Genomic DNA, 26,324 nt, shown 5'->3' on the forward strand with positions numbered 1-26,324 from the left:
TACCTCCGAAAGCTGAGCGGCCTTCGTTTAAGAACTGGGGTCCACTAAAAAATGTCAAGAAAAGACATTTCTGGCAGTGTGGGTGCATAAGGGTTGAAGACGTGTTAAGTGTGTAAATAATTATTAGTTTAATAAAAATAGGTAAACAGGAAATATACTTGCTAATTTGTCAATCAGCCTGAGTGATACTCCCAAAGCCAGTAAGGTGGGCTCCACCTAGGTGTTTTTAATAAAGGCATATATATTCATTGAAAACACGAAATACCGGTTTATCCAGGCAGTATGATTTCGGAAGTCTACAGTTCACGAGTTATACAACACAATAAGCACTAAGCACACTATCTTCTATTTTAAACGAGTACTTTCTTAGACACAAAAAATAATACTTAGAGCAAAGGCTCATTATACCCATACTGTACAAGAACATTTTGAGGACGCGTGCGCCAAGCAAGGCGATTGAGTCTCCTCGCCCCCACATTCTCCAAGTAAAGCACGTCCCAAGCATCTCCCTCACGTACTTCCCGCAAGCCCCGCCCATACACCCAGTGCGTCACGCACGGCCCGCTCGCTCCGCCCTCACGTCCCACACGCCCCACCCATCATCTCCGCCTACGTCCTACCCTTCGTGGCACTGGGTGACATTGAATGCTGCTGCGCCACCGCCTCACCCGAGGTTCTCTGCTGGTTCGCGGAGTAGGCGGCCATGGGGAGCCTCCGTGGCCTGCGCCTGGCGGCGGGTGAGACGCGGTACTGCCTGAGGGAGGGCGGGAACCCACCTTGGCCACTGGGTTTGGAGGACTCCCGAAACCTCCCCAGGCCTGGTAATGGCTTGGTGCCTCACGCACACCCCTCTGGTTACTTGGAATTCTACCCTCATGGTAGTAATAACGGGAGGGAACAAAGGCTGAGCGAGCAACTGCTGAGCAGACAGACACTGGGGGCCGGCCCGAAATGGCCCTCTCACCTGACTCTCCATCCACACAGCTCTCGCCAACCTTATGAGCCTTTGCTCCCCATCCCTCCCCGCTGTCTCCCATCACCAGTGTCCTGAGAGGAGCTCAGCTCTTCATGCACCTGCCATCCCTAGAACTCCGTCGTTGCTGGATTCATTCAGCTTTCAACCTTAATCTGTCCCTTCCCTCTGTTGTTACTTCTGCAAGAGTCTTGAGTCGCCCCCCGCCCCCCATCTCGAGTTTATCCCTGTTGTCAGAGAAAATGTAATCTGGGGTTTCCTACTCATTTTGTGTCTGATTAGGCAAAGGATTAAAGGTCTCACAGTTGCTTTCTTAAAACGGGGGATTTCTTTGGAACAATCCTGCAGTTAAGTGCTTTGAATTTCCTCAAGTGTCATGTAAATGCAATTATCTGCAGTTTGTTTTCCTAGTAGGCGTTTGTATAATGGGTATTCGGAGTCAAAGCTTAATTTGCCTTCTAGGGAAATATGCAGATCTTTTGTTTAGTAGGGCTAAGAAATCAGCATTTGCCTCTTGGCTCTTTTCTAGGCACCAGGGCAAATCACTCTAGGACACCTTTATAAGTTCTGCTAAGGCGTAATTATTGTTCTCTTATTTCTTTGTACCAAATTATTAAAAAGATGTTTAATTCAAATTTTAAAGAAAGGATCGCCCCAAACTTGGCTATGGAAATAATATAAATGTACCTTGTAAATAAAGTAACGTTTTTTAAAAAGTTATCTTTTACACATATGGTTTATTTTGCATTCCAGTGGAGAATGGACTGGAAAATATGTGTCAAACTGGAGAATATTATTTACTTCCTTTGAAACAAATACCCTGTTCACTAAAAGAGATTGATTTCATTAGTTCAGTTTGTTGAACTAGTCTGCATAAAATCTTTTGTATACAGTAGTCCCCATTTATCTGTGGTTTTGCTTTCCACACTTTCAATTACCCATGGCCAGTTGTGGTCTGAAAATATTAAATGGAAAATTATAGAAATAAAGAATGTATAAATTTGAAGTTGTGGGCCATTCTGAATACTGTGATGAAATCTTGCACTTTCCTACTCCATCTCGCCCCTGGGGGTGAACCATCCCTTTGTCCAGCATTTTCTCTCTGTATACACTACAAACTTGCCAATCACTTAGTAGCTGTCTCCTTTGTTAGATGGACTGTTGTGATGCTGCAAGACTTGTGTTCAAGTCACCCTTATTTTACTTAATACTGGCCCCAAAGCACAGAGGTAGTGATGCTGGCAGTTCAGATATGCCAAAGGGAAGCCGTAAAGTGTTTGTATGTGTTAAAAAAGCATAGTATGTGTAGGGATCGACACTATTTGTTCTTTCAGATATCCACCGGGGGTCTTGGAAAAGGGGGGACTGTTGTACATCCTTTTAACTGTTAAAAAGCTTTTCAGCATGGTAAGTGAAAAAATCATTGCTCTGTAAAAAAGGAGCTAAAATAGACTGAGGGAAAAGGACTTTGACTACACAGAAGCTAAGACTAAATGTTTATAAGTAGCTGATCTTCTTGCCTTGAGAATGTATTTATAGATTATAAAGATTCCAAAGCCTCTCAGTAGACTTTTGACATTTAAGAAGTTCAATATTGGGCACTCGATCAAAACAAAATTTCTTGAGCAACTTAAGAACAATACTACTCCAGATAGATCCACTGAAGATGTTATATGGGCATTTCATTCCAAACATTCTTCTCTCTTCTTTTTTAAATATTTTATTTTTTTATTTTTAGAGAGGGGGAAGGGAGAGAGAAAGAGGAGAGACACATCAATACGTGGCTGCCTCTTGCACATCCCCAACTGGGGACCTGGCCTACAACCCAGGCATGTGCCCTGACTGGGAATCAAACCAGCGACCCTTGGTTCACAGGTCGGTGCTTAATCCACTGAGCCACACCAGCCAGGGCCAAATGTTTTTCTCTTAATGTTTAATGTTTTGTAAGCAAGTCCAAATAATTTGCTCACCCACTTTTGCCCATTTTATAGCTAAATACATTCATATGCGTTACTTTACCTGATTTCTCATAGTAGCCTTCTTAGGTAAGTTTTATTATCCCCTCTCCATTTTACAAGTGAAGAAACATAGGTAAGAGGGTTAAATGACTTGTAAAATCACTTCACTTCACAATGTTAGAGCCAGGATATGAGTCTGCTCTCTCATTATGGAACTTGTGCTCTTTGCCTTGTTCAAGCTGTTATTCACAATAAGTGTGTATATGTATTTGTCATGGCTAATTGGGCCTTTGATATGAAATGAGAGTCATGAAATGCAGATTGACTTATGAAAGGGAGATACACATTCATATGCATTGGATTTTAAAGTAAGAAGACTGATGTAACAAGCAACCTTAACCAAATAATGTGGAGTCTGCCCTATCCACAGATTCAATCGACCACGGCTCAAAAATACTAAAAAAAAAATAATAATAAAGTTGTTGCTGATTTATACTGTGTTATTAGGTCTATGATGGTTGCATCTGTACTGAACATGTATACTTTTTCTTGTCATTATTTTCTAAACAATACAACAGGTATTTACATAGCAATTACATCGTATTAGGTATTATAAGTATTCTAGAGGCTATTGAAAGCATTTGGGAAGATGTGCATAGATTATATGCAAATACTATGCTATTTTATATGAGACTTGTGCATCCTTGGATTTTTGTTATCCGAGGGGGTCCTGGAACCGGTGCTCCTCAGATCCCGAGGGACCGTTGTATTATCTGACTTATCCTGAATATTAATTGGAATAAGGTACTCTAGGTGAGTAAAATTCAAATAGCCAAAGCTTAATCCATTAAATGATGACCTTTTATTTTTATTGTTTCTGTTGAACATCTTTGCTATACTCCCTTAGCAAATAGAATATGGGCTTTTATGAGTTTGAATTTGTTGTTTTGTAGACATAGGTCAGGGTTAACTTGCAATTCTTGGACCACTTCATAGATGAGAAGTTCTTTGAACCTCTGAAATTATAATATATATAACGTAATATAATTACATTCAAATTTTGATAATTATATACCTTTTTACAGAGAGAGGGTCCATAGTTTGCATGCATTACCGATTTCAATTATTATACTTTAAGTTAAAAAGCATTGCTTGCTACAGATGATTTGGAACTAAATAGCTACTGACCTGTACTAGCGTGGGTTTCGTGAGGATAAAGCCTGGATCTTTTTTGTATTTACTACGTCCTCAGCACTAATCACTGTCCAGGTCATAGTAGACAGACAATAGATTTTTTTTTTCTTTTTTTTTTTTTTTTAATTTTTATTATTATTATTTTTTGGATGAGAGACACTAGGAAGTATCTTGGAACATGCTGCAGATATAAGGTGAGTTATCTCAAAGTAGAATAAAGTAGATAGAACCTTCAGGCCATTGTATCTTTCTAGAGAATAATTATTAGGTCAAAGGAATGGAAAACCTTATAAAAATGTTTCTTCACACTTTCAGAAAAGTTTTACTGCCCTAAACTCCTTTGACTTAACAGCGAATTATAAAATAAATTTATTATCACTTTATACCAATCCGGTGGACCATGGGCAGCCTCATGGTCAGTTTAACCCATATCACAGAGCATTAGAATCAAGAGGTATCTCAGAAGTCCTGTAGTCCAGTCCCCTAATTTTAAAGACAAAAGAACTTAAGACCCTAGAAGAAAATTAATTTGCCAGGGGTCACACAAGTATAAAGGTGGCCCATAACCAATGTCTCCTGGTTCCTATGCTGATTTTATTTCCACTACATTTCTTGTTCTTTTTGTTTGTCCTTGCTAACACCCTAAATGAGTGCATGCCCATTTCTATTGCTCCAGTCTTTAGCTTTGTGTATCTCTCCCTCCAGGGTTTGCCAACAGGCTTTTTTTAAGCACACACTTTGTGCCCTATACACTATGAAAGCTCTAAAATGAGTGGACTGCCACTCCTAGGCCTGGAGTTTACTGTAATGAACAAACATACCTATATAGTACACCTAGAGAGCTTATACATGATGATATATGTTAAGTTCTGGACTACAGAACAGGTTTTCAGTTCTATGGTGTCCTGGAGCTGGTTCTGGTGGCTTTGTGCACATCTCTTCCCGATTACACAATCAGAGATGTTCTATTGATAGCTTGAGATCTGCCATGGTGAGAATTATTGACAAACACTAGAAATCAAGGCTTTACTCTGCCAGTCCCCTCCCAAGAGCCAGCATACCACTGGCTTTAAAAATTCAGAGAAAGGAAAAATAGTGTAAGTCTTGATTATCTACTGAAGGCTTCATTGAAACAGAAGGGATGGGAGGGTTACGTGAGCAAAGGTGGGGATAGTAATGAGTCTGGAGTGGGTGTTAGGGAAGTGGAAGGGCAGTAAGGAGAAAGGATTACCTTGGATTTTGGTCAAAAATTAACATGACTGCTGACATACAACATGAGTAGCTGCTACCTGTGAAGATAGTTCAGTAACCAGCCAATGCATGAGGTAGTGACGGAAATGAGACAAGAGGAATATATCTGGGAAGTGTTCTGCAGACATTAGTATGACTAACACATAATTTAAGTAAATACTAAAGACGTCTTTGAGTATGGAGGACTGAAGGAGTGTTGCCCTATTGTGAGAAATAAGAAAGTTGAGAAGAGTTTGGCAGAGAGGATGGTGCATTATTGAGTGGTGGGTGGCATTGAGTTACAGGTGAGGATGGGACTTTCAGTTGAAGACCTGAGGACAAAGGAAGGATACAGTTAGGGAAATATACGAGAGCCATCACTGTGGAGCTGATTATTAAAACAGCATGGAGGAGTTCTCCCTGAGAGGAGTGCAGAATAGAGGCAAAGACTGACCCTTAAGAGGCCTGACATAGTGTAAATAATAGTGGCAGAGGATGTTCAAGAAGGTAGATCATAGAGGTCACGGATGAAGGGAGAAAATGGTGCAGAATGCCAAGAGGGACTGAGTCCTTATAGAAGGATGAGATCAGTAGAGTCAAATGGCCACAAAGATGAGAAGAGTGGAGTCAAATGAACTAATGATAATAATTTAAAACATTTATTTGTATGATTAGAAAGAGATCACTAATGTTATTAGAACAATTTTAGTAAAATGTGTGAGGGAAGAAACATTGTAGTAAACTGTGGGTGGTGACGTCAGGGTAGTAGATGCATGCCACTTAGTCGTTTGGGCTATGAAAGGAAGCAGATTGACATTTTATTTATCGAAGCTGTTAAGAACAAGTAAATGTTTTGTGTAAGATAGTAGACTCAGTGCCACTGTGGTGTGATAGAATAGGAATTTGGTCTTTCTGGAAAGCAGTTTATTATATATATTAAGAATCTTAACAGGGTTCAAATATCCTTGAATATTCATATCCTTCAGCCCTCTACTACCAGGATTCCGTATAAGGAACTAATCAGAAATGCCATCAGAGGTTTAGGTAGAAAATTGTTCACTGAAACATTATTTGTAATAGTGAAAATGGGAGACAAATCCAGCTATAGGAAATAATTGAATAGTGGTGTGTCGGATGTTATACAGCTATCAAAAGCATTTAAAACTAATATCTAGGAGAAGTGTTTGTGACATAAGATATAGTATTATGTGATTATAAAAAGGTATATGAATAAGCGTAGGAAAAAGTCTGAAGAAATACACCACGTTGTTATTCCTGGAGAATGATTATGGGAACTTTACTTTTTAAAAGATTTTATTTATTTATTTTTAGAGAGAGGGGAGAGGAAGAAAGAGAGGGAGAGAAACAGCAACTGGTTGCCTCTTGCAGAGGCCCAACTGGGGACCTGACCGGCAACCCAGACATGTGCCCCAACTGGGAATCGAACCTGTGATCTTTCAGTTGCTAGGCTGACTCTCAATCCACTGAGCCACACCAGCTAGGGTGATTATGCGTACTTTTGTTATTATTATTTTACCTTCCGTCCCTGGCTGGTTTGGCTCAGTGGATTGAGCGTCGGCCTGCGAGCTAAGTGTCGCTGGTTCCATCTTCCAGTCAGGGCACATCAGAGAAGGAAAACTCTTGACTCCAAAAAACCTCCGCTGCCTTGCGGCATACCTCTTCAGGGGAAAGGCTAAGGGAGTAAACCCCGACAGAAAATCCGGAGCCGGAGTCCCTAAGGCGGTTTGACGTTGTAGTCAACACCGGCAACTCCTGCGGCGCACCTGAAGCCAAGCTGTATTGACTCCGTCTTTCCCTTGGACCCTTCAGCTGCGAAGAGAGGGGGGGTCTGCTGCATGGGCAACAGCAGACCCTCCATATCACCCTGCCCAGGCTCTGTAGCTTCAGCTTCACTGGAGAGGACACTCCAGCGTCGTCGCAAGATGTCGATTTAACACGGGAGGAGACAGATACCGTGTCACTCCTGAGTCGGACTGCACAACCATTCTCGGCGGTGCAGATAGACTCTTAAGAAGCTACACCATCGTCTCTCGAGACGGACGGCTGCCGACGACGACGACGGACTCTGTAAAATCTGAAAGCTGGGCATACTTCACAGGGATTCCAGACTTTCAGTACAATGCGTAACATATTGATATGCTGAAGTTAAAAGTAAAGCCGAGCTTCTTGTCAGTAAATTAACTGTTGAAAAGAAGGATTTTGAGCCCAGCTGGAGATGTTGTACTAAACTCTGCAGGTGGGCTCTAAGCTCCATGAAGCGTATGTTGAACAGGAACTCTAGCTGGTTGTGTTGAAGAGCAGCGATTGTCTCAAACATGGCAGCACCTTAGAATCACTTAGAAAATCTTTTAAAGAATATTAATATCCGGGCCCTGGTCCCAGAAATTGGGATTTCATTGGTCTGGGGTGGCCCTGGGCTTTTTTTTTTTTTTTTTCTTTTTCTGGGTGTTCTGGTGATTCCAGTTAGCCGAGTTTGAAATCCAGTTTTCTAGAGCAGTGCTTCTCAAACTTTAGTATGCATAAGCATCACTTGGAAGACTTGTAAAAACATTTTTCTAGACCCTTCCTCAGGTTTTGAAGGTTTAGTGTGGGAGTCTTCGAATTTGTATTTCTGTGACTCTCCCAGCTGAGGCTGATTAGCACTGTCCTAGACTTTAGAGAATGCGGTTTCTACATGTCTGACACACAGTAAGTACTCAGCAACTGTTGATAAAGTATGGGTGTCTTTTTAAAAAGATTTTATTTATTTACTTAGAGGGGAAGGGAAGGAGAGAAACATCAACATTCAAGAGATATATCGATTGGTTGCCTCTCTCATGCTCCCTCTGGCCTGGAACCCAGGCATGTGCCCTGACTGGGAATCAAACCTGTGATATTTTGGTTTGTAGGCAGTCCCTGAGCCACACCAGCCAGAACTGGGTGTCTTTTTGATTCTCAAAATTTAATGTTCATTTGGATATCTTATTAAAAATTTTGTAGGTCTGGGATGGGAGCTGAAAGTCTGCATTTCTCAGAAGCTCCCAGGTAATATCAGCCATGCTTAAGAATAGCACGGTGTGACAAAATATATACTATTATGTGTAATTTTCTCATCTCATTTCCACCATGGTACACTTGTCAGATGATCTTCCCCTGCACATCTTTGGTCTACCCTGAATTGGGCACATTTATTACTATACGCTGTTTTTTTTCTTTTTCTCTCCCATTCCAAAAGCATACTGGAGTGCAAGTAAGTGACATTTTTATAGCAATAACATCAAATTATCTGTAATTTTTAATAATAATACTAAGTAAATATAAAATATTTATAAAATATGTATAAAGTAGAAACACTAAGATATAATAAATACCCAAGTACCCATGTTTTTAAAATATTATTTTGAAATAATTTTAATTTACAGAAAAGTTGCCAAGATAGCACAGAGTTCTGTATAGCCCTCACCCAATTTCCCTTAATGTGTAGCTCTTACATAACCACAGTACATTTGTCAAACTAAGGAATTAACATTAGCACATTACTATTAGGTAAATGACAGACTTTATTTGGTTCTCACCAGTTTTTTTGTTGTTTCTGTTTATCATCACCCAAAGGCATGCTTACTGATTTTAGAGAGAGGGAAAGAGAGAGAGAGAGAGAAACATTGGTCAGTTGACTCTTGAACATGCTTTGACTGGTAACTGAACCCACAACCCAGTGTGTGCCCTGACTGGGAATCAGACCCGCTAGCTTTTGGTTTACAGGATGACACTTTAACCAACTAAGCCACACCAGCCAGGGCAACCATTTGTTTACTTACTTGTTCAACCCTAGTATAATTGTAAAGTAGCTTTAGAATTGTTAACCCATGCTCATGTAAAAAAAAGAAAATTCTGCCAATTAGAGTACAGTATTTATGTATAGTTCTTTTTGTCTTTAGTCTTACAGCTTCCAGTCAAACCAGTGTTTTCCAGAGTTACTTAGCTCAGCTTCTTTTCCCCCCCACCTTGAAGGTTATGAAGTTAGGTTATATCATACATTTCTAATACAGTTAGATCCATTTGTCTCATTCTACATTCTGTCCTGGCATTCTGCCAACATCCTGGTTGCTGTTTTTAAATTTGCATATATTAAAGCTCTTTGTGATGTACAATTTTATGAGCATTGACAAATGTCATGATTTTATTTTTAAGCAAATCATTGGCAAACTTCATAGCTAGCAACATACTTGCAGCACACCTAACAACTGATCTTGACAAAGATTAGGAAACAGTAACTTAGATCATTTTTAAAAAGCCACTCTGTTGTCTAGCATTCAGTGAACCTTCATTTATCATCACTGATTCCCAGAGATTTGTCATGCCCCAAGTCACATCACTATACTTATCTCCAGGAGGGTCTTGAAAGATTCTGAGGAAAAAGACGTCCCCACCTATCTGCACTGTCCATCATGAGTTTGGAAGTGCTTTTTATGGAAGGGAAGGGACAACAGAGTAGAAGCCAGCACTTGAACCAGCCTCATCCCAGCGGACCCAGCTAGCAGCAATACCTAGGCACTACTTTTCAAATTGTGAGCCCCGGAACCAACAGCATCAACATCACTTGGGAAATTGTTAGAAGTGCAGATTTTCAGGGCTCTTCCCATATTCACTCAATCAGGAACTCTGGATATGGGGTCTGGTTATCTGGCTTACAAGTCTTCTGGGTGATTCAGATGCACACTAGAGTTTGAGGACCTCTGCTCTTAACATTAACCAGCTATTTGCCTGCCAGTCAGAGCCTTAGAGGCAGCTGTGAGGCTTCATCTTGACTTCCTCCTAGGGCCCTGGGGATGCAGAATGGTCAGCCAGGGACAGGCTGAAAGTTCAACCAGAGGGCTAAAGAGCTGTTTTCCTTTTAATTTGTATGTTTGTTTTTAATTGTGGTCTACCAGAGGATGGAAAAGTTTTGGCTTGGATGTCTGGGGCAAAATATTGTGTCTCTTTGAGATAGAAAAAGGTCTTAATAATGATACTAAAACGTCTATGCTTTTATTTTTTTGTAATTGCAAAATAAAAATTGAGATCAAATCAAGTACTTCATTTTTTTAGTGATATCAGTTTTTAAATTATTTTTTTACCTTGGTCGATTATTTCTAATATGTATAATAAGGTCATATGTATGTTTGAATCAGCATTTATACCTTAGGGAGGTAAAAATTATTGGCATCCAATATGAAGTTGCAGCAAGAAAAAGTTGGGAGATACTTTCTGATCTAGATAAACCCCTCATACCTTCAAATCCCTACACACACTTCCACCTCAGGTACTTCTGATCTCAAAACCTATTTCACATTATTCACTGTGTTCTGGAACCTGCCTAGGGCTCTTACATTTATAATTGTTTCTATTTGGAATAGCATTCCACCATATAGCTGCATACAGATATGTGTAGCTAGCTTTTCCCTTCCCTCAAAAGTGGCATTCTCCAAGAGAACTTCCCTGACTACCCTATCTGAAATTCCACACACACACTGTCCATTCCAAGCACACAAACACTTCATGTCCCCTCTGGCACATACTATCTAACTGTATTTTTTCTCAGTAGAATGTAAGTTCTGCTGGCATAGATTTTTATCTGTTTTTGTATATTGCCTGAAACAATGCCTAATACGTGATAGGTACTCAATTTTCATTTGTTGAGTATCTCCAAACATGCATTTGTGTGACTGACAGTAAGTAGGTATACATGTTAGCATTTATGCTTTCTTCTTCTTATTATTACCTAAACTTCTGTTCTCCTTTGCTGTCTGTTCTGTTCTGTTCTCCTAAACTGCCTCTGTTCTAATTAAGAGGGGTGGGGAAGGGCAGCTACCAAAGGAGATAATTATTGATTCTTCTTCTCTTTCCTATTTATTAAGTAGAGTCCTTCTAGCTCACTGCCAGTTGCCCTTGTTTCTTTCTGTCTCACTGCCTGCCAGCAGGAATGGGACAGGCTGGTGTGAAATGGGGCCTGTAGGTCTCATGAAACCAGTGGTTCTCTGGGGACGAGGAAGTCCTGAAGACGAATAGTGAGGACAGTGAATTGTGATGGTGGCACAATGTGAATGTACTTAATATCACAAACTGTACACTTAAAAATGGTTAAACTGGTACATTTTGTGCTGTGTATATTTTATCACAATTTGTTTTAAAAACACAGTGGTCCTCAAAGTGTAGTTTCAAACCGAAAGTAGCAGTTTCACCTGGAAACTTGTTAGAGAAGCAATTCCCAATCTCCACCTCAGAACTATTGATTCTGAAACTGGAAGTGCTATGTCCAGTGTTTTAACAAGCCATTCAGGTGGTTCTCATGCACACTGAAGTTTGAGACCACACAGCTAAATAATTTTGTTTTAATTCTGAGAGCCTTAAAAAACTTTTGAGAAGCTTCATAGAATTTTCTCATGCCCTGGGAACTGCATACTTATCTTGGAGCAGAAAAAGTGTTCTGGAAATGTTTTGAAAATTAATGTTTTAAGTAGTGTTTCAAAAAAACAAACAAACTTAACATTTAGAGTGCCTGCTGTGTTTCAAGCATCTTGCCAACTGCTGTAACGTTTGTTTTTTCCGTTTCGTCTTCAAGTCAGTTCTGGTGAAGTAAGTACTACATTAACCGTATTTGAAATGAGGAAACGAGCCCAGCTCAACTGTAGTGTATACTTGATGCCACTAGGCGGCACTGATGGTGTGGTTACCAAAACCCAGGCAAAGCTTTCTGGGATTACAGAACTACAAAACTGGAATGAATGAGGCCTCTTAGGAAAGAAATCAGACTGTGTGGGTAACCACAAAACTTTACACAAATAGAGGTTCTGACTCTGGTATATTAGAGTAAGGACTTCTGAAACTCCACTCCTTTATAAAAGAAATGAAAGTACTGCCAGAAATACTTAAAATAAACTTTTGCAGATCTCTAAAAAATAACCAGAGGCTTGTGACAATATGAGTAGTATTTATTTAAGAAAAATAACTTAATCATGGTAAGAACAGCAAGCCTTCTGGAGTTTGAACTGATTCCTATCCCTCAGCTTCACAGTAGCTTTGGAAAGTAATAGCCCAACAATCACAATAGCTATGGAAACGAGCAGCCTAGCAGGCACTAAAGAAGGCAGCATGGATCTGGAGTGCCCCAAAACCCCCAGCCCTGGAGAATTGTTACCATTTGACCTGTCTAGCAGTTCCCTGGAAACACCAACTCACAGGCCTTTTTTCCTTTCTTCTTTTCTTTCCTATCCCCCTCCCTCCCCTCCCCTTTCCTATTTTATTTTATTTTATTTTTACCTGACTCAGAGCTAATTTAGTGCCAATAGTTCCCCCACACCAGAACCCCCACCCTGGAGCATGACCCAACAAACACTGGCAAACCTATTGGTGGAACATGTTTAAAGTCTATGTTCAGTTACTGACTGACCACCAAGCCAACATAGAACATAGACTTAGTGGCAAAACACAACAGAGAACACAAAGGAGTAAAGACAATATAGATTAGTGGACTAGAATTGAGAGTCAGAAATAAACCCTCACGTATTTGGTCAATGATTTTCTGTATTGTGCCCATAAAATCTAATGGAAAAGAATAGTCTTTTTAATAAATGATGCTGGGAGAACTGAATATTGACATGCAAAAGAATGCAGTTGGATCCATTCCACATAAAACGTACCAATATTAACTCAAAATGAATCACAATCCTGAAAGTTAAAGCCCAAACTATAACATTCCTAGCAGATAACGCAGAAGTAAACCTTTGTGGCCTTGCGTATGACACCAAAGCTCCAGCAACAAATGATAAAATGGGTAAGCTGGACTTCATCAAAATTAAAAATTTCTTACTTAAAGGACATCATCAAGACAGTGAAAAGTGGACCCATGAGATGGGAGAAAATATATGCAATTACATATCAGATAAGAAACTTGTATCCAGAATATATAAAGAACTTTTAAAATTCAATACTAGAAAGACAACCAGTTAAGAAATGAGCAAAGAAGCTGAATGAACATTTTTCCAGAGAAGATATATAAATAGCTAATAAGCATGTGAAAAGACCCTCATCATCACTATTCAGAAAAATACTAATCAAGACCACAATGAGATATCACTTCACACCTGCCTGACTGGCTTTAATTAAAATAAAACAAGTGTGGGCCAGGATGCAAGAAATTGTAACCCACATACATTGCTGATGGAAATGTAAAATGCTGCAGCCAACTAGAAAACAGTCTTGCAGCCCCTCAAATGATCAATGGTAGAGTTATCACATGACCCAGCAACTTTACCTCATAGTATATGCCCCAGAGCAATGAAAATAGGTGTTCCCTCCAGAACTTGTACACAAATGTCCATATCAGGATTCTTTATAGTAGCCAAAAAGTGGAAACCACCTAAATGTTCATTGACTAATATTTAAGCAAAATCTGGGATATCTATACAATGGAATAACATTTGTCAATTAAAAATGTTAAGCGCTCTGGCTGATGAGGCCCAGTGGATTGAATGCTGGCCTGTGAACTGAAGGGTCCCCCATTCGATTCCCAGTCAGGGAACATGCCTGAGTTGCGCACCAGGTCTCCAGTTGGGGGTGCACAAGAGACAGCCACGCACTGATGTTTCTCTCCCTCTCTTTCTCCCTCCCTCTCTAAAAAATAAACAAAATCTTAAAAAAAAAAAAAAAAAAAAGCACTGATAAATGCTACAACATGGGTGAATCTTAACTAGCTAGGTGAGCCCTGGCCAAGTAGCTCAGTTGGTTAGAGTGTCTGCCCAATACAACGAGGTTTCAGGTTCAATCCAGGGTCAGGGCACATACAAGAATCAACCAATGAATACATAAGTGGATGGAACAACAAATAGATGTCTCATCTGTCTCCCTTTCTCTCTCTCTCTCTAATAATAATAATAATAACAATAATAATGAAATGTTTTTGACTGTCTATCAACTGATTAAAATTTTTCATGCTAAAGCTGATGGTGAAAATCACTAGCAGAAACTAAGTTTTTAAGCATACATTTGTTTTAAGAATGCATATGTTTCCTAGCTTTGTTCACTGAAAAGATTTGAAAACAATGACAAAATAATAACAGTGACCTTTCCTCCTTAAGGCATCTCGAAAAACACTTCCTCTTTACAAGAACTAGAACACCTTGAAACATTTTGTCAGAAAGTAGAAAAGCTATCAGTCATCACTGAGTATATGCTGAAAGGACTCAGAAGCCCAGTTAGAAGAGTTCCCAGTAACTTACAATGGAAGCATCTGAGCATTAAAAAGAAAAATAACTGAAATGGAGTGGAGCACATAGCATGTTAAAATAAAAAGTTTCTTTTGTTGCTTATATTTTTTTAATATATTTTATTGATTATGTTATTACAATCATCCCCCTTTGTTCCCCTCTGCCCAGCACTCCCTTTCCCTCCAGCTATCCACCCCCTTAGTTCATGTCCATGGTCGTGCATATAAGTTCTTTGGCTTCTCCTTTTCCTATACTATTCTTAACTCCCCCCTGACTATTTTGCTTCTTAATCCATGCACTATTTCCACCATTCTCTCTCCATTCCCCCTCCCAGCTGATAACCCTCCAAATGATCTCCATACCTATGATTCTGTTCCGTTCCTGGTTGTTTGCTTAGTTTGTTTTTATTTTAAATTCGGTTGTTGATAGTTGTGAATTTGTCAGTTTAATGTTCATAATTTTGATCTTCTTTTTCCTAAATAAGTCTCTTTAACATTTCATATAATAATGGCTTGGTGATGATGAACTCCTTTAGTTTTACCTTGTCAGGGAAGAACTTCATCTGCCCTTCCATTCTAAATGATAGCTTTGCTTGGTAGAGTAATCTAGGTTGTGGGTCCTTGCTTTTCATCACATTGAATACTTCTTGCCAGCTGCTTCTTGCTTGCAAAGTTTCTTTTGAGAAATCAGCTGATAATCTTATGGGAACTCCTTTGTAGGTAACTCTTCTTTTCTCTTGCTGCTTTTAAGATTCTCTCATATCTTTAAGCTTTGGCATTTTAATTATGATGTGTCTTGGTGTGGTCCTCTTTGGGTCTAACTTGTTGGGGACTCTGTGCTCCTGGATTTGTATGTTTATTTCCTTTGCCAAATTAAGGAAGTCTTCTTTCATTATTTTTTCATATATGTTTTCTATTTCTTGTTCTTTCTTTTTTCCTTCTGGCATCCCTGTGATTCAGATGTTAGAATATTTGTAGATGCCCCAGAGTCTTCTTATACTATCCTTGTTTTTTTTAATTGTTGTTTCTTCATTTTGTTCTGGTTGAATGTTTATTTCTTCCTTATGTTCCAAATCATTGATTTGAATCCTGGCTTCCTTCCCTTTGCTTTAGTTCCCGGTAGATTTTTCTTTATTTTACTCAGTGTAACCTTAATTCTTCCTTTATGTTGTTGTCACACTCAATGAGTTCTTCGAGCATCCTGATCATCAGTGTTTTGAACTTTTCCTCTGATAAGTTGGCTATCTCTTTTTCATTTAGTTCTTTTTCTGGGGGGTTGTTCTGTTCTTTCATTTAGGCCATATTTATTTGTCTCCTCAATTTGGCAGTCTCCCTGTGTGTGTTTGTTTCTGTGTATTAGGTAGAGCTGCTTTGGCTCTCTCCAAAAGGCACCTGAAAATTGTGTGGGGTGGAGCCTTAGGTAATCTCCAGGGTGGGGCAGTCCACTTCATTGCTTTTTGGCTCTTGTGTGGGAGGAGGGCTCAGGGAGGAAACTCGTCGCATTTCCAGTTACTTCACCCACTCCCCGTAAGCAACTGGCGCCCTTCCCACTATTGCCCTAGTGTTGAATCCCAGGGTGGGTGGGTTTGCATGCAGGTCCTTTAAGCTAAGTTTTCAGAAAATCCAGCAGTTTCTTCTGCCACCCCAACTTTCACTGGTTTTTACAGTCAGGAGTTAGGGGTATTTATCTTCCCAGCGCTGGAACCCTGGGTGCGCATTTTGGCCTGAGGCAGGGATCACTGGCTCCCAAGGTGTCCCTCTCTGTTTTTATCCAGCACACATGAATGTGGGACTGCCCATGCCCATTCCGCTGCTGCCTCCTCTCAGTGCCACACCATGTCTCCTGTCTGTCCACACCTCTGCCCCTCCTACCCGTTTGGATGAATGTGGTTTCTTTAAATACTTGGTTGTTGGACTTCCATATAATTCAGTTCTCTGATGGTTCTGGGTGTTGTTTTGAGATTTACTTGTAGTTCCTTTTTGTGGTTGCACAAGGAGCTGAAGTGTGCCTACCTATGCCTCCATCTTGACCAGAAGACTTGATGCTTTTAGACAAAAGATCGCCTGTGGATGTTGCAAGGAAACCAATTCATTAATTTGAAAACTGGCAATAAAGGGAAAGAATCGAGTGTTTTTTAAAATTTATTTTTAGGGAGAAGGGAAGGGAGCGAGAAAGAGAGGGAGAGAACATCAATGGAGGGAGAAAGAGGGAGAGAACATCAATGTGTGGTTGCCTCTTGTGCATGCTCAGATGGGAACATGGCCTGCAACCCAGGCATGTGCCCTGACTGGGAATCAAACCAGTGTCCCATTGGTTCACAGGCAGGTGCTTAATCCACTGAGCCACAGCAGCCAGGGCAGAATCAAGCATTTTTTCCCCCTACATTTCCTATGTAACTTTTATCTTAGGATAATCAAATAGTTAATGCAGAAATAAATTTTTCTAATGAAAAAATAGATCTAGCTAAAAAACATTAGGTGAAAGGTTGATGGGGAACTTTGTAATGGGTAAGACAGACTGATGTTATCTGCTCTAATCTTAACATCGCAGAGACAAAATCAATGTACACCTCTTGATGGCAATGCGGTAGGAAATGCACAATACCACCTATGACATATTACTAAAAAATTCGAACTGGAATTTGATCAGGCCTCAAACATTTATTTACAAGATGTAGGGGAGTTAGAAGAATATGTTAAGCAACACTATGGAGATGCAATCAACAAAATCCTAAATGAGGGAAATTCTGTAGAACAGATGACCTAGTTTCTTCAACAAATAAATCACAAAAAGGAGGGGGGAAGGCAGGGACCTACACAGCAAGCATCAACTATGTTCAGTGTGTGCACCTATTTAGAATAAAGCAACTAAAAAAATTATGAGCCCCTTCAGGAAACTGAATCATGATTTGATGATAATGTGATGAAAATTATTTTTTTGTAATACAAGTGGTATTTTAGATAAGATTTTTAAAAATTATTGTTTTGAGATGCATACTGAGGTATTTACCAAAGAACTAATATGTTTGGGATTTGGTTTAAAATAACCCAGTAGGGAATAAGTAGTGGGTAGTGTTCAGACGAAACAATATTTATTGGCCATGTATTGATAATTGTTTAAACTGATGATGAGTACATGGAGATTTGTAATACTGCTCTCTATAGATGCTTAAAATTTAGATTTTAAAAATTAACAACCTAGGCCTGGGCTTGGTAGTTCAGTTGGATAGAGTGTCATCTGGATACGCCAAGATTGCGGGTTTGATCTCCAGTCAGGGGACATTCAAGAATCAACCAATGAATGCATAAATAAGTGGAACAAGTTTATATTTCCCTTTCTCTTCATTCTCTAAAATCAATACATAAAAAGTTAACCTATATATTTGTATATGTGTATATAGTTTTAAAATTACACAAATTCATAACTACATCCAAAGTTGATTTTTAATTGGAGAATTATGGCTTGGAAGGAACAAGGATTTCTAGAGCCCCTTGCCACTGCAGCTCCCTACCCACAGTTGACCAGAATAGTATTGGCAACTTGGCGTCTTGGTTTATCACGTCTGGGAGGTTGCTAATCTTTACCTAAACAGCCAGGTGCCATAATACATGTTTCCACCAGAACCATTATTGTCATGATAAGATGTGAGAAGTACTTTTATGAAACTTACAGCTGGTAAAATATGTTGTAAATTCCTAACTTTCTAATCAGCAACACGTCTGTTTTAAAACGTCACCAAGCTTAGCACCTCTAAATATAGCACATGTTCCATACAAATAGAGTAGTATATTCATTTTCTAAATGAGTTGATTTTGTTAAATAAAATATATGCCTTGCAAGTATTCTCATTTTGAGACAACAGATTTTCTTTCCCTGAAATATTTTTCTCTGTTTTCTAGGAAATTATTTTAGGTTACATGAAAGAGATGCTTCCTCATTTCTAAGGCTTATCAGAAACTCTGATTTGAAGAGAATAAATATATTTTGCACCAAACCACAGGAAAGTCCAAAAACTCCATCCCGTAAGTTTTTATTATCTTTTCCAATTATGGACTAGGCAGCACCCAAAGAGGAGGGCAATTTGGAATCAAAAGAACTATGGGACAGGTGTTCACAGGGGTGTACCTCATACATCACCATGGAGTTCAGGCCTCCCAAATTGTACTGAGATTGGCTGTACTCACAGGTAGCAAGGATTTCTTCATTTTCCTCATTTGTCGTGTTTATTTCTTGCCTCAAAGGTTGGACTGTCACTTTTTGTACGAGAATAGATGTGCCAAGGTAGTAGTCTAGAAATTATCTTTTAAGGAACCCCAAAGGTGAACCAAATTAAGAAATGATATTTTGGGTAAAATATAACCTCGGCTAAGCTCTGGCTTGGGCATTAACTTCAGCCATATTTAGTCCTATCCCTAACTCAGACTCTCCTCATTGTCGCTACTGTAGAAAGAAGGAGCATAATTTATAAACTGTAAGGCCCTAAGAACTATTGGCTCGTTGCTTTTTCATGAGAGTACACTTCAGCCAGGCAGGTCCTGGTGAGTGGAAAAGAACTATTCTCAAAGAATATTTTTATCAAGAGCTTAAAAATGTTTATATTCTTTGACCTGGTGTTTCATTTCTGGGCATCTATCCTAAGGAGTAATCTCTACATATGGAAAAAGCTTTGAGTGTTTCCATTTTTTATATGTAATAGGAAAATGAAAAATAAACTTAAATGTCAAATCATCTGGGAATGATTCATTACCTACGTCAGATCTACTTGACGATATTATGCAGCTGTTGGAAATGGTGCTTATAAATACCATGTACTAGCTGTGAGTCCAGTGTCGCCAGGAAAATCAGGAGAAGGCAGCAAGCTTATAGCAAAGCAATAGATTTATTTGGGGAAACTCTCCAGTGAGAGGGGTAATTAGATCAGGACCAATTCCATCAAGTGGGGGACGGGGGGTGGGGGAGCTAGTCAGATCAGCACCAATTCCCACCTGAAAGGGGCTCAGATACTTTTTTTTAAAGCAACTAACCACACTAGGGGAAAGTGTATATTGTATAAGTTTCTATTGGTTGCTTTCTATATTTTAGTGAGTTGTTGTTCCCTTATTGGCTAAGGGGTTTCACCACCCCGGTCACCCCCTGCCCTGTATTCTTTCTGCTCCTGGAATGTGTTTTGTCTGTTCTCAGTGTTCCATAACCACTTTTCTCCTTTGTTCTGTGGTCATGCTGTTCTGTCCCCTCCTGTTTTTCTATTCTAGGTTATTAATTCTGTTACCTATCAGTAGCATGGAAAATGAACAAAGTTAATGAACAAAGCAGGATGCAAAATTTTATATTGTGTGTACACACAAGCATGATACAGATGTCAGTTGCACATACACACATACTTATGGGGATAAGACTTATGAAACACACCAAAATAAAAATACAGGGAGAATTAGAGATGGTTTTTATCTTTTCCTTTTTTCACATCTATCCTTTCTGAATTGTTTTTAATGGGTATATAGTACTTCAAATGAGAAGGAAAAAATACTATAGTGAGAGTTGTGCCAAGTGGTGGAAGTTTTAGATAAAACTACTATTGTAGTTTTATTTAAAACTAAACCTCTTTTCTTGCCTTTGGTTCTGGGTCTTTGAATTTTTTTCCTATTGACTTTCCTGTTCTTTTGTGATTAACTTCTGATTAAGTGAAAGGGACAGCATAAACGAAGCTGTGGAGGTGGGGATGAGTGTGGCACTGAGGTCACTGTCAAGGTGGTCTGTCTGTGAGAGATGTCGGCAGTGTGTAGAATTTGGATGAGATTATCTCCAAGGTCCCTTGTAACCTCGACATTCTGTGATTCCCTAAGTTTTTCTGTTCCTTATCTTCTGTGACTTCCTCTTTCTTTAAAAGACCTTCTCTTACAGTCTATAGTTTTGAACCTTTCTTGCTCATCTGCCCCTGGCCGCTCCATTTTCCTCTGCTGCCTCTTCCTCCTGGGCCCTCTCTGGGCCATGCCCGAGGCTCAGCCCGGGCCTCCCTCTCTTCTTTATCACACTCATGGGTGGTTAGCTCCACTCTGGACTCATGTGGCATAAATTTAGAACCAATAGTTCTAAAATGGCACAAATAATATTTTTTGTTGTTAAATTTGAGATGCATAATCTCACATAAGATATCTTGTTATGTTTTTCTCATAGACACTTACAGCCACCGAGTGCCATTACACAAACCTACAGATTGGGAGAGGAAGATCCTGATATGGTCAGGTCGCTTCAAAAAAGAAGAGGAAATCCCAGAGACTGTCTCGTGAGTGCTGTACTTAGGGTTGTAGGCAGCTTTTAGTTCTCACTGATTTGTTTTAAAAGAAAAGGAGTTCCTCTGAGTCTGACTGTTTAAAAACATTTAACCAAATTTTAAAACAGTTTTCACTTTTCTAAATATTTCCTCTTTATCAAGTCCCTGGAATAAAAACAGTGCTAGGTATCTGTGTCTTATCATTGATATGTTATATAGTGCCTAGTGAACAGCAGATACTCTGAAGCCAACTGATTAGATTTCTTCTCCTAGCTACAGAAATGTGATTTTCATTCTTTTTAGTTTGTTTTAATCTGGGTATATAGTAGGTACCAATGACAATAACCATATTCTATGCAATTCACTCAAGTGCCCAGACATGGGCATAAAAGTATTTAAAAGCAACATACTCTGTCTCTGGGATCGAGGAAAGAGTGCCGTCTGTCACCAACCTCCTTAAACCCAGCTCTGGCTGGGATCTTGGGACTTTTTCAGAGTCTATAGGTGATGAGTACAGATTCCTCTAACCCAGGGTTTCTAAACCTCAGCACGGTTGACATTTTGGGCCAGATACTTTTTGTCTTGTGCGTTATAGGATGTTTAGCAGCATCCCTGACCTCTTCACTCCCGTATACTCCAATAGCACTCATTAATGACAAATGTGCCCTGGGGAGTAAAATTACCCCCAGTTGAGAACCACTGCTTCCCTGATTGGTTTGCATCTTGGCCAGCAGAGTTACTGAGAAAGAGATGCCATCTCCCCAGTGGGGCATCGTCCTCCTCAGAGACAGGGACTTGGGACAAAAAGCTCCTAGATGTTCCCGTCTAGCAAGAAAACTGTTCCTGCACCTTCTGGTTTCTGGTTTCAAGTCATGATTGCAAAAGATCTGGGTTCATTCAGGGTATCTTTTTCCAGGAAGATAAGTAGTATTTGCCTTCAGTTTACAACAGCTTTTTAAAAAAGTCCTTCTGCTTCTGCATGTCAAGTTAAATAGCACTTTATTTTCAACAGGAAAAATTATTTCAGCAGGAAAGCCCTGCTCCTTCTTTGTTCAAATGACAATATACTGTCCTGGAAAATATCAATGATATCAAGTTCTTCCCTGTCCAAATTACTTCATGGGAGTCCCAGCAGAAAATAAGCTGGTATATACATGTGGCCCTAATAGGTGCTATATTGCCTTTGCTATGGAACACCTTCAGCCGGCCTTGTAGGTGGTTCCCAGATCCCGTCTAGCCCGAAGTACTACCTAGTGAGTTACCCTAGAAGGCCTTTCTCTGAGCCTGGGCAACCATTTTTCTTTGTGCTTGTAGTTATGAACAGGCTCATTGTGATTGTGCCCTATAGAATGGAGGGCAACATCATGGCCTTATTTATGTACATTTCACTTTTTTAAAAAAAGATTTTACTTATTAATTTTTAGAGAAGGGGGAGAGGAGAAAGAAAGAGAGGGAGAGAATCATTGATGTGTGAGAGAATCATCGATCGCTTGCCTCTCACATGCTCCCAACTGGAGACCAAATGTGAAACCCAAGCGTGTGCCCTGACCAGGAATTGAACCAGCAAGCTTTTGGTTTGCAGGACGATGCCTAGCCTACTGAGCCACACCAGTTAGGGTTTTTTAAATATTTTCTCAAAAGTAAACTATCACTTTTCATGAGGTTCACAGCATGGCAGTTGGAAAAATACCACTTGACATATAATATTGTCAAAATGGGTGGTTAGTTTATGGTTGGTGGCATCTTAGGTGCTCTTAATAGAGAAACTCACTATCCTTAGCAGTTGTCCCTGGTTTCTCCCACCTGCAGGCCCAGCTTCAGTGCCTGGAGTGCTCCATGCACATTACTGCCTCAGTGTTGGGGGGCTCCTCCTACCACCTGCCACATCTCAGATCCTATGCTTCCTTCCAAGCATTTTTAAAGCACTTTTTGTTCCTTGATTTCAAATGTAATATGTTAAAAATGGGGGTAGGGCGATGGGAGTAGTTAGCACTCCAATCCCATCATCTAGAGATAATTACTTCCTATTTATAACCCACTGAGTAGCCCAGTTCTCTATCATGGGCCCATTAGGACTCTACATGCCCCACCCGGAAGCTCTACCAAACACTCAGGTAATGGGACTTCGACCCACAGCCCACCTGCAGGATCACCAAAGTGGAAGGGCCTTCTTCTCAGACTTTCTTGTTTGGCCTCTCGGTTTTCACACAAGAATGATAATCTAACCCTAACCCTCAACTTTCTGTTAAGGCACATGGATCTCTAGTCAGTGGGCAGGTTAAAAGAGCACTTGCCGAAGAGCTAAAGTTCAGTGTCACTCAGTTTTAGCAAAACATTAGTTAAACATTAGGGAGTATTGCTTAAAGGGTCTTTATGCTGTCCCAGATATTCTCTAATCTATTCCTGGTTCAAGGCAGAGAACAGAAAAGTTGGGTGTCTAAAGCACATTGTTTAACCCTCTCCTATGTTTGTTTTCTTCTGAATTGTGCTTTGTGTTGAAACTTATGAGGCTCATTGTAGTATCTGTTGTTGGGATATTATTCAGAGAATCATTATATCACATAATATCTTCTTGAGAACCTCAAGGAGAAATAGCTACTGGTTCCACTTTTAGCATTGGCTACTAATGTGAAGCTTGAGGCCCAAATCAGGCACACCATAGTAAGTGTAGATTAATATGCCTTGCCTTTTTGGGGGGGGATTTGTTCCTGGCTTCACTTTCTATCTTCACACTTTCTCCTTTTTCTTTTTACACTTCAAATTTGTACTTATTGTATTTTATATATGATATAAATATAAAGTGAGTTGTGAAAATACTCCATTGTCCCTAAAGTCCTACAAGATCTCCAAGCCCCACCTCCTTTTTCGTATTTATAGGCACCGCTCCACTTCTGATTTGTGGTACACAGAGCTTTATATCCTGCTGGCAACCTCAGAAAATGAACTTCCTCTCGTGATCTCATTGTATTATTAGGTTTGAGATGCTTGATGCTGCAAAGAACAAGATGCGGGTGAAGATCAGCTATGTCATGATTGCCCTGACAGTGGCAGGATGCATCCTGATGGTTATTGAGGGCAAGAAGGTGAGCGTGGACTTCCTATCTCTGTTCTCCACAAAAGACCTAGAGGATATCAGGGATTGACCTTTGTATTTATCCTTTGAGAAGAGGAGGCAACTTTCTACACAAGAAATGATAAGAAACAAAGTAAGATATAGGAGGGACAAACCTATCAAACCTCGGATATCACACCAGGAGATAAACAGCAAATCCTAACCTTGGGCAAAGAGAAGTACTAAATTATGTATAAAGTAAAAAGATGTCATAAATACTGTGAAATAAGAAATATGACACTGAGAAATTTAATGATAGTTCCATGCATGTCAGTAAAGCACTCTCAGCATGTGGGCTTCTTCATCCTCATCCTAACTGCCCTGATCCTGGCGAGCAGTCTTACCACGTTCTTTACCTTGAGCTCAGCCAAGCTGGGCCATATGTCTCAAGACCACAGCTCCTCAGTGGTACATAGCAATTCAAGTCCAGAAGTCATTGTTTCAACATAAATAATTATTAACAGCCATCACTAAATGGACTGTCTTCCATGTATTGTACTTTGCTATTGTCTCATTTGAACATCACAACACTGCAAGGTAGATCCTCTTATTAGGACCTCACTTATCACTGAGGAAACATAGCTCAGAAAGCTTTAGTAACATGCCCAAGGTCATGCAACTCCCTAATGGCAGAGTCACAGTTTGAACCTCGGCCTAATTGAGGTGATAGTAAAATTGCTCCCACTTATTGAGTGCTTATATGTAGCAGTCAGTTAAATTCATTTAATTACCACAATAACCCTAAGAAGCTAAGAGGTAGATTCTCTTATTATATGTTTTATAAAAGAAGAACATGAAGCTTAGAAGATGTTAAATAATTTCCCCAGTCACATAGCTAATAAGCACGAAGATAAAAATTGAGAGCCAAGTTTGCAAGTTACCAAACTTCATACTATACTATCTTGTGATTAAAATGTAGTTACTTTTATATGCAGCAGGCATGTGCCCTGACCGGGAGTTGAACTGGCAACCTTTCATGCCCATACCAGTCAGGGCTACACTGTGTTCTTTAGAGTTTCTCTTCTGTTCTGTATCATAAAACTGTATTATTTGCTTTTGATGGAACTAGTTCTAAAAAGTTGTTAGATGCTACTGGAACAGAGAACTTTGGAACCTAACCTATGTTTTGTGTTCATCCCCCACCTACCATGCACATTCTCCTCCCCTTCCCATACCTAGTTCTTTATGTATGACATTACACAGAAATAAGAAAATACTGCCTTATGGAATGATAGGGCCACTTATTTAGTATAAAATTTTTGAAACTGGTCTATTAATATGTGTCACAGAAGTGTAACAGGTTACAGGGAGGGAAGCAAGGGAAGAGGATGGTTGCCTCTCCCCCCACTGCTGTTTGCTCTCAAAGGATGGAGTAGCAGGATATATGTTGCTGGAAGTCATCGATGGCAGTAGTTGGTAAAGTCTGAGATCCCCAAAGCTGAATGTTTCTGGTAAAAAAAAGGAATAAAGAGCTAAAAGGGCATGAAAGTTTACAAATGATTTGGAGAAAAGATGGTAGCAACAAAGAAAAGCAAAAGGAGAAATGGGGATAAAAATGGAAATGAGAAGCTATTTAATAGTGAAGGTAGGAAAAAGGGAAAAACAAGGGAATAAATTAGAAGAGAGGCCAGAAGATTGAACAGATGAGGCCAGAAAGGGGAGGAAGTGCTGGAACGGACGCGCCGCGGCCCTGTGCAGCGCTAGCGGAAGCGGCGGTCACGTGGGGGCGCTGCGGCGCCGGGTGCGGGCCGCAGGCAGGGCTGCGCTTGTACTGCTGCGTGACCTGACGTCAGTGCAAGGGAATGATATCCCTCCCAAGCGGGCATAGATGACTACTTGTTCAAATTTGTTTCATTTTAGGCTGCCAAACGACACGAGTCTTTAACAAGCCTGAATTTAGAAAAGAAAGCTCGTCTGAGAGAGGAAGCAGCTATGAAGGCCAAAACAGAGTAGCAGAGGTAACCATGGTTGGCTGCTATGTGAAAATCCAGCAATAATGTTTCAGCAACAAGCCTGTATTAAAAAGAATGTGGTATGAAGATCCATTTCATAAAAGTATGGTTTGTACAAACATACCATTTCCCTGTTTTGCTCTAGAGGTACAAATAAATGTTCTTAAAGAACTGACTTGTCTCTTTTCATGGCTTTGATCCAGGTTAAATGCAGCATATCAGATTTTTGATAAAATGAAAGATGAAAAATGAGACAACTTATTTTGACTTTTATATGAACTCCTTTAGAGTCAGGCACCATATCTTACTTTAATACCCATTACCAAAATGACTTCTCCCCAGAAGCCAAAATGGCTGCTGCTTCTGCATTTCTCTCTCTTCTTTGTATT

At 39.8% G+C, this 26,324-nt stretch overlaps 1 protein-coding gene across 1 annotated transcript; it reads left to right on the forward strand.

The window, feature by feature from the left end:
- Window positions 1-595: 595 nt before the first annotated feature.
- FAM162A (family with sequence similarity 162 member A) lies at window positions 596-26,107 on the forward strand. Its single transcript, XM_090277336.1, has 5 exons — window positions 596-737; window positions 18,500-18,622; window positions 20,775-20,883; window positions 23,846-23,954; window positions 25,844-26,107. The coding sequence occupies exons 1-5, from the start codon at window positions 704-706 to the stop codon at window positions 25,934-25,936; spliced, it is 468 nt and encodes a 155-aa protein (XP_090133462.1). The 5' UTR covers window positions 596-703; the 3' UTR covers window positions 25,937-26,107.
- Window positions 26,108-26,324: the final 217 nt, after the last annotated feature.

This window comes from Furipterus horrens, unplaced genomic scaffold (assembly GCF_987537825.1).
Source record: "Furipterus horrens unplaced genomic scaffold, mFurHor1.1.pri manual_scaffold_1, whole genome shotgun sequence".
Lineage (NCBI taxonomy): Eukaryota > Metazoa > Chordata > Mammalia > Chiroptera > Furipteridae > Furipterus > Furipterus horrens.

What these genes read in the sequence shown, in the direction of transcription:
- FAM162A (XM_090277336.1), top strand. Translation starts at nt 704, where the DNA reads ATGGGGAGCCTCCGTGGCCTGCGCCTGGCGGCGG. An exon ending in TGGCCTGCGCCTGGCGGCGG is followed by an intron (nt 738 to 18,499) that starts GTGAGACGCGGT and finishes TCTGTTTTCTAG; the next exon opens with GAAATTATTTTAGGTTACAT. An exon ending in TGGTTATTGAGGGCAAGAAG is followed by an intron (nt 23,955 to 25,843) that starts GTGAGCGTGGAC and finishes GTTTCATTTTAG; the next exon opens with GCTGCCAAACGACACGAGTC.